The sequence below is a fragment of the Pelophylax lessonae genome (assembly GCF_965119305.1).
Source record: "Pelophylax lessonae genome assembly, chromosome: 13".
NCBI classification, from domain to species: Eukaryota; Metazoa; Chordata; class Amphibia; order Anura; family Ranidae; genus Pelophylax; species Pelophylax lessonae.
Window position 1 is genome coordinate 28,989,301 of NC_138780.1, and position 12,377 is coordinate 29,001,677.

The 12,377-nt window shown below is 42.5% G+C and overlaps 1 protein-coding gene across 2 annotated transcripts in view; it reads right to left on the reverse strand.

Annotated features, from left to right (window-relative positions):
* Positions 1 to 12,377, reverse strand: part of LOC309569433 (uncharacterized protein) — a 215,011-nt gene that overhangs the window by 83,387 nt on the left and 119,247 nt on the right. For both annotated transcript variants that reach the window (XM_082275258.1, XM_082275257.1), the window contains exon 5: positions 4,023 to 4,115. In XM_082275258.1, coding sequence (XP_082131384.1) covers positions 4,023 to 4,115 — 93 coding nt within the window. The remainder of the gene's footprint in view (positions 1 to 4,022; positions 4,116 to 12,377) is intronic.

Here is a 12,377-nt window from a genome sequence, read left to right on the forward strand (position 1 = left end):
AAACTGGTGAACACAAAATCTGGTGCAGATGTGCATAGTAACCAATCAGCTTCCAGGTTTTATTGTCAAACCTTAAGGCCCTCTTCACACCTACAGACAATTTATTTCATCAGTTCAGTCACGTTTTTTTCGACATCAGTTTTTTTCAGTCAACATCAGTTTTACATCAGTTTTATATCCTTTGTCATCAGTTTTTCATCCTTTGTCTTCAGTTGTCATCCATTGTCATCCGTTGTCATCCGTTTTTATCCATTATTCGTCCGATCCTTTTTTTTTTACGGATGAAAAATAGGGCTTTCATCCGTTCAAAAAAAGGGATGTTGACGGAAGCGGATGAAAATGGACGTAAATGAACGATCATCCATTGTCATCCGTTTTTCCAATTCCAAATTACAAAAATTACAAAAATTCTCATACGACAGAATAAAAAAACTGGAAGTGATGCCATGTGTTGTACTGTATTTGTATTGTATTTCCAAACAAAAACTGTACTGTAAAAAACGAAAATCGTAGGAGAACATTTTTCGCGCTTGTCCGATCGAATAATATCAGATGAACTGTCATGATTGGCTCTCGAAAGCCCTGTACCAACAGTCCGATTATAGTACGATCGCTTCAAAAGTGGTATTTTTTGTTCAAATTCCGGATCGTGTGTACGGGCCTTTAGGACTTTGTCGCAGACTCTGTGTGGGAGATTTACTAAAACTGGAGCACTGAAAATCTGGTGCAGCTGTGCATTGTAACTAGTGATCAACCGATATCGGTTTTTCGTTGCCGATACCGATATTTTGGCCAATGCATATCGGTACCGGCCGATATGGGCCGATATTTTCTATTTTGTTTATTTGACAGGTACTCTTGAGGAGGGATCTGGGGGTCTAAAAGACCCCAAACCCCTCCTCTGCACTCAAAAGCATTCCAAACGCCAAGATGCTGTCATTTTTTTGAATTTGGCACCAGTACCCGGAAGTGATGTCATGACATCACTTCCGGGTTTTTGCATGGAGACCCGATCAGAGCCGAATGCGGCTTTGATCCGGTCTTCGGCGGCCGTGCAGGCTGGTTGTCCGGGTCTCCCAGTGGGACAGGAGACCCGGGCGAGCCGTGGAAGGTGGGGGAATCGAACAATTCTCTTTCCTGCAACCCGTGATTAAAGGAAATAAAATTGCATATGTATGGCCTGCCTAATTTTGGCACTATAAGTAATTGGCAGTCAAATGATGGGATCGTTTTATTTTTTCTGTTTTTTAACCTCTATGGGCAGTATTGTATCTTCCCAACCAATGGTTGCCATTACCATTACCATTGCCTTTTTCCTCGGACCGTTCCTGATTACAGTAGTTATATAGCAAATACTCATTTCAATTGCATTCGTCTGTAATAATATTCAAGTCATGTTTGTTTAGTTAAAACTCATGCCGTTACTGATTATATTTACCATATACATGGATATCAGATTATGTGGCTGTTGCAGAATGGGCTTAAAATGTTATTCTGAGAACATATTTATTTACTGCTCTAAAATGATCCTGATGTGAAGAGTCGTTCCCAGGGGAGATCTGTGCCTGGGAATTTTCTAAGAGATGCATGTCCCAGCCACAGGTTCAAACCCTCCCTCCGTCATCTCCCGTTCAACCAATAGCAAAGTACACTATATTACCAAAGGTATTGGGACGCCTGCCTTTACACGCACATGAAATTTAATGGCATCCCAGTCTTAGTCTGCAGGGTTCAATATTGAGTTGGCCCACCCTTTGGGAATGTGATCAGTTAGGCCACCCTGAGTATCTAGCTGGTCATTATGGGGAAGGCTCTTTCCTAAATGAGGCTATTATTTGTGTGCTAAGATATAATAAAGATACACTATATTACCAAAAGTATTGAGATGCATGTCCCAGCCGCAGGTTCAAACCCTCCCTCCATCATCTCCCAGCCTAATTCAACAAATAGCAATGTACACTATATTACCAAAAGTATTGGGACACCTGCCTTTACACGCACATGAACTTTAATGGCATTCCAGTCTTAGTCCGTAGGGTTCAATATTGAGTTGGCTCACCCTTTGGGAATGTGATCAGTTAGGCCACCCTGAGTATCTAGCTGGTCATTATGGCGAAGGCTCTTTCCTAAATAAGGCTATTCTTTGTGTGCTAAGATATAATAAAGATACACTATATTACCAAAAGTATTGAGGTGCATTTCCCAGACACAGGTTCAAACCCTCCCGCCGTCATCTCCCAGCACCATTCAACCAATAGCAATGTACACCTTATACGGAGAACCTGTTTACAGCACTGAAGTCACTTTTTATTTATTTTGTGTATATCACCGTAGTCCTACTATTCCTGTGTATTATATATACCATCTATCGACCTACTGTTATATGTATTGGATGAGCGCAGCTTCACTATTGTATTGTTTCTAATGTACACTATATTACCAAAAGTATTGGGACATCTGGCCTTTACACGCACATGAACTTTAATGGAATTCCAGTCTTAGTCTGTAGGGTTCAATATTGAGTTGGCCCACCCTTTGGGAATGTGATCAGTTAGGCCACCCTAACTAACCTAGGCCACCAAGTATCTAGCTGGTCATTATAGGGCAGGCTCTTTCCTAAATGAGGCTATTCTTTGTGTGCTAAGATATAATAAAGATACACTATATTACCAAAAGTATTGAGAGATGCATGTCCCAGACACAGGTTCAAACCCTCCCTCCGTCATCTCCCAGCCTAATTCAACAAATAGCAATGTACACTATATTACCAAAAGTATTGGGACACCTGGCCTTTACACGCATATGAATTTTAATGGCATCCCAGTCTTAATCCGTAGGGTTCAATATTGAGTTGGCCCATCCCTTGCAGCCATAACAGCTTCAACTCTTCTGGGAAGGCTGTCCACAAGGTTTAGGAGTGTGTCTATGGGAATGTTTGTCCATTCTTCCAGAAGTTGGAGAGAAGGCCTGACTCACAGGCTTCGCTCTAATTCATCTAATTTCTATCGGATTGAGGTCAGGACTCTGCACAGGCCAGTCAAGTTTCTCCACCCCAAACTCGCTCATCCATGTCTATATGGACCTTGCTTTGTGCACTGGTGTGCAGTCATGTTGGAACAGAAGGAGCCATCCCCAAACTGTTCCCACAATGTTGGGAGCATGAAATTGTCCAAAATGCCATAAGAGCTCCCTTCACTGGATGGAACCAAGGGTCCAAGTCCAACCCTTGAAAAACAACCCCACACAATAATCCCCCCTCCACCCAATGATATGGACCAGTGCAAAAAGCAAGGTCCATAAAGACATAGAAAAGCGAGTTTGGGGTGGAGGAACTTGACTGGCCTGCAGAACATCAGTGCCTGACCTCACAAATGCGCTTCTGGAAGAATGGTCAGACATTCCCACAGGGGTTTATTTACTACAGCTAAAGAGGCAAAATCAATCACACTTCTGCAGAGAAACCAATAAGCTTCTAACCTCAGCTTGTTTAAGTAAGCTTTCGCAATAAAACCTGGAAGCTGATTGGTTTCTCTGGAAAAGTTTGACTGATTTTTCCCTCTTTAGCTTTAGTAAATACACCCCATAGACACACTCCTAAACCTTGTGGACAGCCTTCCCAGAAGAGTTGAAGCTGTTATAGCTGCAAAGGGTGGGGCAACTCAATATTAAACCCCACGGACCAAGACTGGGATGCCATTAAAGTTAATGTGCGTGTAAGGGCAGGCGTCCCAATACTTTTGGTAATATAGCGTATAAAGCTTCTGACACTACTATAATTAGTAATATTTGGGTTTATAGGTTTTAATTTACCTTTTTTCCATCAGTAATAAATACATTTTCTCACACTGTAGGAAAAATACAAGGCATGATTTGTAGAAGTTGCATGAAGTTGTAATTTATTCAACGTTTGCATTAGAACTATTCATGTATAGAAGTTGCTATATTACCTAGAATGGAAATTCTTTTGGTTTCTATTATACATTAAGCATATACAATATGTGGGTAATGACACAATTACTCACCACTGGAGCAGTCTTCTCCTCGCCAGCCTGGCTCACATTGGCATTGATTGGGTGCCATGCATCGGCCGTGCACGCACTCTTTTCTGCAGTGTGCTGCAACACAAAAAGACCATGTCAAGCCTTTGCACAAATCGAAATGACATCCTATCCAACTCACATGGACCCTGAGATCTATCGCAGAACTATCGCTTCCATGATTCAAAAGCACTCTATGAATGGAGGAGGCAGACCTTTCATTCATCTCTCCTCCTCCATTCATTGAGCCCTTTCCATTGATGGATGCTATAGTACAGCTTCTAAGAATAAAGGAACATGCACTTGTAAAGAGTGCCGCCTATGTACCCCTTGTACATAGGCGGCACTCTTTACAAGTGCATGTTGCAGGTCCAGCACTTGTCTTATCTCCCACAGCACCGGAAAATTATGGCTTTAGAGGGGGGGGGGTGCAGAAGACTTCAGATTTTAATTATGAAAGCCAGCACCAGCACAAGAAAGACTTCTTACTCAATGCAAGTACAGTAAAACCTTGGATTGCGAGCATAATTCGTTCCGGAAACATGCTTGTAATCCAAAGCACTAATATATCAAAGCAAATTTTCCCATAAGAAATAATGGAAACTCAGATGATTCGTTCCACAACCATTTATTCATAAGTCTTTCAGTTTATAGTCCATATACAAAGATTATAGCAATGTGATAGGTTGTGTCATCATAAAATGTCCATCCACAAATGGCGCCTCCACAAGGGGATTCGAAGCAAAATCCAGCAGGAGCTACAGAGTATAAAAGAGAAGAGAGGCGCCTCTAAGTGTAGCAGTATGGGGACATTTATTGTGGGTACAACATTTAGCAACACACATGATAAACAGGCAAAAAATTTGGGGGAGCATACCCATGTATTTCCAAAGCTGCTGCAGCTATGAACCAAAAGACATGTACATTAAAAAAGAATAGCGCGCAAATGCAAAAGAAATTACTACCAAATCTGAAGAGAGTCCATAAATAAAAATGGGGGTCTGGTCCCACCATATGGCCATATCGTGCTCAAGCCCACTACTGCGTCAAAGTACCCCATTATCAGTGGGTCCTACACTATCCATGAAAAAGAGATGAATCCAGCCCTTCTAACCCTTGGAGACAACACTCCTTGCTGGGAAAAATGTGCAAATGCACTACAGGGGACTCCTCCTATATCCATTTGATGGTGAACACTGATTGAGTACAGGTGTATGTGGGGGGTGGGGAGGGCTGCTCAACCTCGATAGTCTGGTCAGACCGAATACATAATAAACAGGCAAAAAATTTGGGGGAGCATACCCATGTATTTCCAAAGCTGCTGCAGCTATGAACCCCTGTAGTGCATTTGCACATCTCTCCCAGCAAGGAGTGTTGTCTCCAAGGGTTAGAAGGGCTGGATTCATCTCTTTTTCATGGATAGTGTAGGACCCACTGATAATGGGGTACTTTGACGCAGTAGTGGGCTTGAGCACGATATGGCCATATGGTGGGACCAGACCCCCATTTTTATTTATGGATTGTCTTCAGATTTGGTAGTAATTTCTTTTGCATTTGCGCGCTATTCTTTTTTAATATAGCAACACACATGGTTGATGATTAAAGAGGCACATCTACGTATGCAGGCATCCGGGGTAAAGCTGTCCACATAGACCATCTTCTGAACCACTGACTCTCACCGATGTCAATCTGCAATTGTGATTGGGAAGACTACCCTGCAGTAGAGTGATCTGAAAGCGAGACTTTGAATCGCTCGTGGAGCGCTGCGTGGAAGGGTTTGATGAAGATGGCAGTGCGGAGGATTGTCTATGTGGACAGCTTTACCCCGGATGCCTGCATACTTAGATGTGCTTGTTTTAATCATCAACCGTGTGAGCTGCTAAATATTGAACCTTCATTAAATGTAACCATATTGCTACACTTAGAGGCGCCTCTCTTCTCTTTTATACCCAGTTGTGACATGACGCTACTTGTATATCAAGACATCGCTTGTATATCAAGTCAAAATGTATTTTAAAAATTTGCTTGTCTTGCAAAGCGCTCTCTAACCAAGTTACTCTCAAACCAAGGTTTTACTGTACTGTCCCTTGTGCTGATTTTTTTTTACCGAAACTTAGGCTGCAACATCATCATTTCAAGTCTAAAGGACCACTGTATCTTTTGTTAAATTACACTTTAATTATCCCCCCACTCCCCTAAGTGCAACCTGTTTTAGTGATCTTTTTTATTTCTGCGAATCTGTCTTTGCACTGCACAGCCTTTAAAGCAAAAATGTCCTTGTTGGGTCCTTTTTTTACTGCACATGTGCACTGGGACTTCAATTGATTCCTATGTCAAAAGCTGGTCATACACTAATCGGATTTGGCTGGTTCCAAAAGACCTGGCTGAACTTCGATCAGTGTTTGGCCATCGATGCTTCACAAAAGTCAATTGTTTGATCAATTTCTTTCAAAGCAACATGCTTTGTAACTTTTTTTGATCAGTGGCTGCAGGTGGTGATCAGTGTTCTAAAGTTGGTGGGTCCCGCTGTCAGGATACAATGTCCAGATGGGAAGATTCCTTTATCTACCTTGTTTGTGTGGATGGAGGAATCTGTTTTAGCTGAACAAAAACGAAATGCCTTTGGCCAGCTTTAACCGTATTCTTGACCTCAAGCTATCCAGGCAACTATGGCCCATGCACAGGGCGATCTCATGGGTCCCCCAAAGTTCCTAGTGGTTACTTCTGCTGACTGTCATTAGTTATCTCCTGTATGAAAGTGAGGATCAACAGAAGGAACCAGTGAGAGCTGAGGGGGGCACTACTAGAAGTGTTGGTTGTCCAGCATACTTCGTGGGGCCTTTTTTCAGGATTAGAGTGACACTCAATAGCTCAAGCAGAAGGAAAGGTAAGTAGTTATGATAGTACTGGGTAGATCCTGCTTGGATTAATTTTTTTATAATGACAGGGTCACTCTAAAATGGATTTCTGTTTGGTTATTTTGATTAACTATAACTCAGGCATAACTAGAACCTTCAGTGCCCCTGATGCAAGAAACCAGGAAGGGCCCCCCGGACCCCTGGTTGGGGCCCTTCCCTTCAAGCCTGGGGCTTTTCCCACTGATCCTGGGGCTCTTTACTCTCGTTGCGGGGCCCTTTATTATGGTCCCGCAGCGGGACCCTTTCACAAGTTCTGCAGTGGGCCCCCTTCCTGCCATCTTGGGGCCTCCCCATGGTGGTGGAATGCCAGGGCCTGGTTGCAAGTGTGACCTTTGCGATCCTGGAAGTTCACCCACTGGAGTCAGTAATTTTTATTTTTTGGTATTTTAATTGTATTTTTTTTTTTAACATTTTATTTTATTTTTTTACAATGTCACTGACTATGACTCTGTCCATTCAAAAAGGAAGAAGCTGGTAAATTACATATTTACTGACCCCTTCCTGGTTTTTCATTGCAGCCTTTTTCAACCAGGGTGCCCAGGCACCCTGGGGTGCTTTGAGCTTTCTTTAGGGGTGCTTTGAGCTTTCTTTAGGGGTGCCTTGGCAAAATGCCTAAAAATGTAACCCCCAAATTGTATACAAGGCGGCTTGTGGATAAAGATGCCTTTTAGTTACACAAAGCTACAGGTTTTCATTGGACACCATTACAAACTTCTTGAGGGCACCTTAGCTGAGTGATGGAGAAAAATTCAAGGAGAAGGGAAACATTGGCATACTAGTCAGAACCAGTTTTCACAAGTGTATTTTCTATGGAAGAATAAACACTGGGTGTCCCACTTGTGTGAATGTTGCTGTGTTATGCAAAACTAATAAAATAGTTTTTACATTTTAGAATGGGGTGCCTCAAGACTGTCAATAATTTTTAAAAGGTGCCTTGGAACTGTCTATGGTTTTAAAGGGTGCCTTGACTGAAAAAAAGGTTGAGAAACACTGCTCTATTGTCACACATCCCCTGCAGCAGCCGGCAGGAGAGGGGAGGGAGCACAGTGGGGGGGGGGGGGGCACAGTGGGGGAGAGGGGGCCCAGAGGCAGCAGAACACGCGCGAACTGGATAGGAGGAGCGGCGGGGGCAGCATACAGAGGAACCAATCTCCTCCATTTTCCTCCTGCAGCTACAGGAGGAAAAAGGAGGACAGTGATTTCTCTACATGCTGCCCCCACCGCCCCTCCTATCCAGGTGTACAGGGGAGCCGCACAGGCCCTGGAGCATGGGGCCCGGTTGCAATTGCAGCCCCTGCAACCCCTGTAGTTACGCCTCTGCTCTAACTCACTGATCTTTGCACCTTTTCACGAGACCTTATGCTACATGCATGCAGCTGTAGAAATTTTACTGGTCACATCGGCATGGTTTTTCTGGCACAAAATTTCATTTTTACATGAGTAGTAAAATGCTTGCATTTGAATGTGTCTAAATATGTAAAGACATGTATGCATTTGAATGTGTAAAATCCTAAATCTGCATAATTGGCAGTATTTTATGCATGTATGTATTAATACATGGGTATATGTGTCAATACTACGCAAAACCCACTTCAATTCTAAAACTTAAAGCAAAAACCTAAAGTATTCTGGAATTTTTACCTGCATATACACATACTGACATCTATGCGACAATACGCCTGTAAATGCAAGCACTATACAGACCATACTTGCATTTTTTACTCAGGTACTTTCTGCTAGCAAGATCCGGGAAAACTGGTACCATGTGGAAGGAGTCTTATGATAAAAGATATGCTCTTATTATGTCTTTATTATTTGCAGCTTAAGGCCCTTACACACAGGGATGTCTATGTGCAGTGGGTCCTTCCTGGGCCCGATGCAATCAGGGACGAACGGAAGATGTTCATTCTATGCAAGAGTCTCTGAACAGGTCTCTAAATGTAGGTACCACTCACTCAGTACAGCATTAAACTCTGATCCAGACACAGCCTACCAAGGCCTCCGGGCAGCAGGGCTAGGCACTGCAGCTGTCCCTCACGGGTGCACTAAAACGCTTTGAGGAACTCAATGCACCTAGACTGCCCAATGTGCTAAAAGCCTTAGGAGTATCACAAACTGAAGATAATATAATGACTAATATCTTGCAAACCTAGACTGCCCATTGTGCATGTCCTTGGTGCCCAACCTGCAGCCTGGGGGCCCCATGTAGCCTTTTGGCTTTTGGGTCTCCTGCGTTTTGGTGATTTCTCAAGCTATTGACATAAACAGTTCTTGAGACTGGCTTTTGGTTATGTTTTTATGCAATGTTCTTCTCTTTACCTTTTTTTTGCCCCTCTTTTATAATGGATCTGAGCAATTTGAAATGTGGCACAAGTCAGTTTTAAGGAGACTGCAGGGAGCACAAATGTGAAAACGTATTGTGTCAAGGGGCTGTGTTAGCAGTGATCTCTTCGAGAATGCCCATGGCCTTTGACAATCTTCTCAAGCACATCTCTGTCAGCATTCCATGGCAGATACTCCAGACTCTGTCAGCTTTCTATAGCATTACATTAAAGCGGAGTTCCGGCCACAGAACCGTTTTTTTTTTATAAATACTTCCCAAAGAGTGATTCCCCCGCCCTTCATACATCCGCTAATCCGGTTTTAGACAGTTTAATAATGGATTGGCAATCATAAAATCTTACTTTATAAAAAGTTTGCTGAGTGCCGCCATCTTTGTCCTGGTCACCTGAAGCCGCAGTATGCAAATGTCTGCCCTGCTTCCTGGTTCAAGGGGGCCGATGAATGCAGCGCGAAATCTCGCGCATGCCCAGTACTATGCGATCAGCATAGTAAGGGTTTCCATAGGGACGGCTGGGCTCCGCCTATTATCGCATCATTTCCTGTTTGCAAATAACGCGATGAGAGGAGCGGCCGGCCGCCTACGTCACTGCCCATTGCCTCCTGGGAGGGATGAGTAAGAGCTCCCAGGACGCATTGCAGGACAGGAAGTGACAGCACGGGCCACAGCCACAGAGGGAGGAAGTTGAAGGAAAGGTGAGTATATTTTCTTCTGAAACAAGGTAAGTAAAAAAAATAAATTTGTGAATATCCAATTCTTTTTCAGGTGACAATAAGGAAGCGGATGGCACAAAATCTAATGCAACGATTTTGCGGCCGGAACTCTGCTTTAACTGATTTTATGTGTGGCCTTTTGTTGATCTCAGGTGCTGCACTGGAAGCCCCAGTATATAAGGTAAGATGACCACCACTAGTGCATGCTGTGCAATATTGCCCCACTCCTAAACCCTCACTCTGAAATTGTCCCCCCCCCATCTGAACAACTGGAAATAAAGGTCCGTGTGGGAACCATGGGAGCATTAGGTGGCTGTACCCCATCAGAATGCTTTGGTCTAACAGCTAACAGTTGGCTTGTCAAACACAGACTGCAGTCGAGGCCACTCACCCACGTCTGCATGCCTGTCAAATTGAGGCCAACAGATGTGTCTGTGCAGCAAAAAATCAAAAAATCTAATTAGATCTTGGCTCAACACCCTTCATTTCCTGTATCATAAAGATTAATTAAACCAATGCATTACCAGGGATGAAGTATTTCCTGACAGGTAGGATTATAAAATTCCTTTATTAATGTTTTTCTAAAACATACCATAAAACACAATAAGAAAATCAATTAAACAGTTGAAAGGATTACACCCAGCATGTCCCCACCTAAAGTACACATTCTTTGTGTGCATCAATACATAATATTATTTGTGCTCCTGCAGGTCCTTCTTCGTTGGCAAGACAATCTAATGAGTTCAAAGACGTCTTCAAGATCATAATTATGAAATAGCCACATACCATTTAAAGGCCTCCCTTGCCCGTCATGCGTGCTTGGAGCACAATAGGACTCCTACCTGTGTGGGATGCTGGGTAGTGGAAATCCTCCCACAGAATACCAGGGATGGGAACTTTGACCAGATCCTTTTACAACATGAAACCAGGAGGATCTGGGAGAATGTGTTGTTTTGGTATGTTTTAGGAAAGCATTAATAAAGGAATCTTGTAACCATAAGATAAGTATAAGTTATAATAATAATAAATGTCCAAAAAGATCAGAAAACAGTCCATAGGTGAAGTATTGAAAAATCCTTGATGTGATGAACACCACTCTCCGTCACCATAGGTAGGCTCTGATAACACCGCCACCACCACAAAAGGCTAAAATGGTCTCTTACCAGCTCGTATTGACCCAGTTTCCAGAGGTCAATAACACTTCTGGCTTAATACCCAGCCAGGGCCTTTAAGAGATCCAGGGTCCTCTTAGGTCTCCACACACCGATAACCGAACAATAAAAGCATAGCTAAACCCAGAAATGTAAAAAGCACCACATAGTGTAAGATCGTTCAACTCCTTTATTCAAATCTAAAATTATTGCACTTACATAGTTGATTATAAAAAAAATTGTCTTATAATCAAGCACTCAAACACAGCCTGTCCTTCTGGGATCGCACTTGCGGTGACGTCAGCACACCGCTCACCCTATGCGTTTCATCATACGTTGACGTCTTCCAGGATACGAGTGGCGTGATGAGTCAATATACACAACACAAAACATAACCAAGCCTCGATCTTAGCCTCAGCCGGCCACTGAACTCACATTTAAAATGGAAGGAAGCTGAACCATGCCTCTGCTTAGATTATCTGAAACCCAATAACTTTGTGTATTAGGAAATATGTATGTAGATAATGGCAAGCTAAAAACCATATAAACTATAACGTTTATACTGCAAAATCGAACCAAAAAAAAAATAATAAAGGGACATCCCTCATCTATCTTCCTTTTCATTGGCCCGCAAATATGAATATTTGTAAACGACACCTAAATGAGCCAATATGGGATTCAATATTGTTATTACATATCTTGTAACCATACATGTCAGGAAATGCCACATCCCTGGTAATGCTTTAGTTCAATTAATGTTTATGATATAAGAAATGAAGAGTGTTAAGCCAAGATCTAATTTTATTTTTTGATTTACAAGTTTTTTATGGAAGGCTCCCCCTTTATGACACAATATACAAGTGTTGCATGTATACAGTATTTTAATAGACCTGGTAGGATAATTGTCAGAGATTTTGGTACTTTGTCTGTGCAGTTGCTGGGTCCCAATACACCAACAATGACTGCCTGCATGCACACCAGGAGGTTAAAGCCAATAAACACATGGTTCTATGGTCCTTTGGTTTTTTTGCTACAATACTAGGTCTATAATTCTAATTGATGCAGGTACTGCAGATGTGCATGGATGGAACGTCTGGCAATTGTTTCGCCTATTTTTGTTTTTGTTTTAGGCCACATTTATCTTCTTCTGTTAGGTACACCCGTTATTGGCTTAGTTTAATTAAAATTGATGTTTATGATACCCTCGGAAAATATTT